The 2,421-nt window shown below is 60.0% G+C and overlaps 1 protein-coding gene across 1 annotated transcript; it reads right to left on the bottom strand.

The window, feature by feature from the left end:
• Positions 1-6: 6 nt before the first annotated feature.
• Positions 7-2,415, bottom strand: LOC113617210 (antibacterial peptide PMAP-23-like). Its single transcript, XM_027100468.1, has 3 exons — positions 1,254-2,415; positions 511-618; positions 7-368 (listed from the first exon to the last, which is right to left on the bottom strand). The coding sequence occupies exons 1-3, from the start codon at positions 1,740-1,742 to the stop codon at positions 117-119; spliced, it is 849 nt and encodes a 282-aa protein (XP_026956269.1). The 5' UTR covers positions 1,743-2,415; the 3' UTR covers positions 7-116.
• Positions 2,416-2,421: the final 6 nt, after the last annotated feature.

Here is a 2,421-nt window from a genome sequence, read left to right as displayed (position 1 = left end):
CCCTGGAGGCCTTGTGAAAATACAAATGGCTGGGCCCCAGCCCAGAGTCTGATTCAGGAGGTCTGAGTGCGGCCTGGGAATCTGCCTTTCTGTCAAGTTCCCGGGTGGGACCCCACTTAGAGAACCACTGCTCTAAGGGATGGCAGAGCCAGTCCTGGAGGCCTGGGGCTCAGGTGAGGGAGGGGCCAGGTAGAAGGGCCTTTCTCTGCCCTCGAAGGGGCAACGGGTAATTGGTCCAAAGGATGTTCCACAACCCACCCCATTATCAGCTCCATAACACAGAAGGGGCCACTCACCTCATTACAGTTTATGTCAAATTGGTCCTTGGACTGGTCCAGGGTGACTGTCCCCACACACTGTTTCACCAGCTGAAGGGGAGACTCGAGGTCAAACTGGAACCCCCCGGACCATCACCTCCCAAACTCAGCACAGGGGCTGGAAATATTCCCGGAAGCGCCCTGTTTACATCCCTGGGAAGCATCCTCCAGTGCCCCCAGCCCCCAGCCTCACCCCATTCTCCTTGAAGTCACACTGCTCCAGGGGCTGCTGGGTCGTCCTGAGGCACACGGTCTCCTTCACCGTGAAGCTCACAGGCTTCGGGGTGTTCAGGTCCTGATCCTGGTCAAGGATCAAAGTAAGGAGACTGGGCCCGGGCTCATGCTTCCTTCTCTGATCTGTCTCCCTGCCCCCACCTAGACGGCAGCCTCTCCAGCCCCTCCTGTGTGCCTGGGACCTGGCATGGTGCTGGGTGCACAGGGGAAGGGGACGGAGCCCACTCCTGGCCTCGTGGGCACACAGAGAGCCGGAGGGGACCTCAGACCAGCTCTGATGAGACCACCCGCACCTCTGACGGGCTGAGGGAAGTCAGGGGCTGCCTGCAGGGGGAGATCCTGTCACCGGAACCTCTAGGCCCAGCAGAGCCCTCCGAGTAGGGAACAAAGAAGTGCAGAGCGGACTCAAAACAGGGTAGTCACATCTCAGAGCCAGTGACCACCCTCTATCCCTGGAGCTCCCAGAAGGCCCTTAAGCCTGAACAGGGTGTACAGGGCGCCTATTCCCACAGCAGAGATGCTAAGGCAGGAAGCCTCATGCTGGGAGGGGACCCAGCTCTGGGAAGGTTTCCTGGAAGAGGTGGGAGCCCACCTAGAGGGAGAAGTCCCTTCCTGACAGGAGGTACAGCCTGAGCAGAGGGGGTGACAGCATGGCCAGGGCTGGCGGGAGACAGCCCCCTCCCCAGGGTCCTCCTGACTCACGGCCTTGGGAGGTGGGTCCAGCTCCAGGAGGCGGTAGAGATTAGCTTCTGAGGACCGCTCGTTGAGACGATCCACAGCATGAAGCACAGCTTCCCTGTAGCTGAGGGTCTGGGCGCTGGCCGAGGGCACCACTAGTCCCAGCAGCAGTAGCCACAGTGACCACCGCCCCAGGGCGAGGCTGGCCCTCTGAGTCTCCATGGTCCCCAAGTCGGCCTCCTCCCAGCATGCAGGACCCTCCTTTATGCCCCTCCTGGGCCTGATGCAATGGCCCAACCACGCGTCTTCCTGACCTGCCCCATCCCTGATCTCCTCCCCGGCTGTGAGCTGGACTTGCCTCAGCCCCTGCTGTTGCCTCACGGGATTGCTGGGCAGTGGGAGCGGGAGGCCTCCTGTGGAAGGTGAAGAAATGGTTTCTCCATCTCCCTGACAACACCTTGGCCTCTCCTGGGGCCCATGGGGAGTGTCATAGGCAGGGTTGCTCAAGAGCATTGAGTCCTCCAGGAGAGGGAAGACCAGGCTCTGTCTTACGTCCCCTCTGCCTCCACACTCTGGTCTCCTCAGGAATAGGGTAAAGGAGTGTATTCAGCACTCAATCTCCTCCTCTAGGCACTGTCTGGCACAGAGTAGTCATCAGTTAATGTTGATGAGTGGATGACTGTACCAGCTCCTTCTAGAGCCTTACACACCTAGCCCAAACCCCAGACAGACAGTCAACCCCACACCATCTTGTCTTTTGGGCCCAGCCCTCAGCCAGTCAGGGGCTTGGCTCCCTCTGTCTCCTGTCCTGGATTCATCCTCACTGTTTTCTCGGTTAAATAGTTCTCCACGGGTCCCCACCAGACATGGCCTGTCCCCCTGACCCCTCCTCAACCAAGCATGGGAGGGGTCATCTGCACTGGGACCCCAGTTCAGTGCCGCCTCTCACACTCAAGGCCACTGCAGACTGGCCAGTCCTCACTGGATCCAAATTCACACTCAAGCCTTGTCTTCAACTATACGGACTCTAGAGACACGTCTGTCCTCCTGAAATGGCCCTTGACCGATTGTCCCCTGCTGCCACTCTCCTGGGTGCCCTCCTGCCTCCCCCGTGGCTCCTGCTCGGTCTCCTCCAAGGACCCTCCTCCTAAGAGGCAGGGCTGGCACAGGTGCATCCGGGCTGCTTCTCCTC

The sequence above is a fragment of the Aethalodelphis obliquidens genome, unplaced genomic scaffold, assembly GCF_003676395.1.
Source record: "Aethalodelphis obliquidens isolate GAN/ISIS:26980383/991018 unplaced genomic scaffold, ASM367639v1 scaffold2851, whole genome shotgun sequence".
Classification (NCBI taxonomy): domain Eukaryota; kingdom Metazoa; phylum Chordata; class Mammalia; order Artiodactyla; family Delphinidae; genus Aethalodelphis; species Aethalodelphis obliquidens.
This window is presented reverse-complemented; position numbering and strand designations above follow the sequence as displayed.

Excerpts from the sequence above, each read along its gene's own strand:
- LOC113617210 (XM_027100468.1), bottom strand. The coding sequence starts at position 1,742 with ATGCTCTTGAGCAACCCTGCCTATGACACTCCCCATGGGCCCCAGGAG. Across the intron at positions 619-1,253 it reads TGGACCCACCTCCCAAGGCC|GATCAGGACCTGAACACCCC; the intron begins GTGAGTCAGGAG and ends ATCCTTGACCAG. Across the intron at positions 369-510 it reads GTGACTTCAAGGAGAATGGG|CTGGTGAAACAGTGTGTGGG; the intron begins GTGAGGCTGGGG and ends TCTCCCCTTCAG.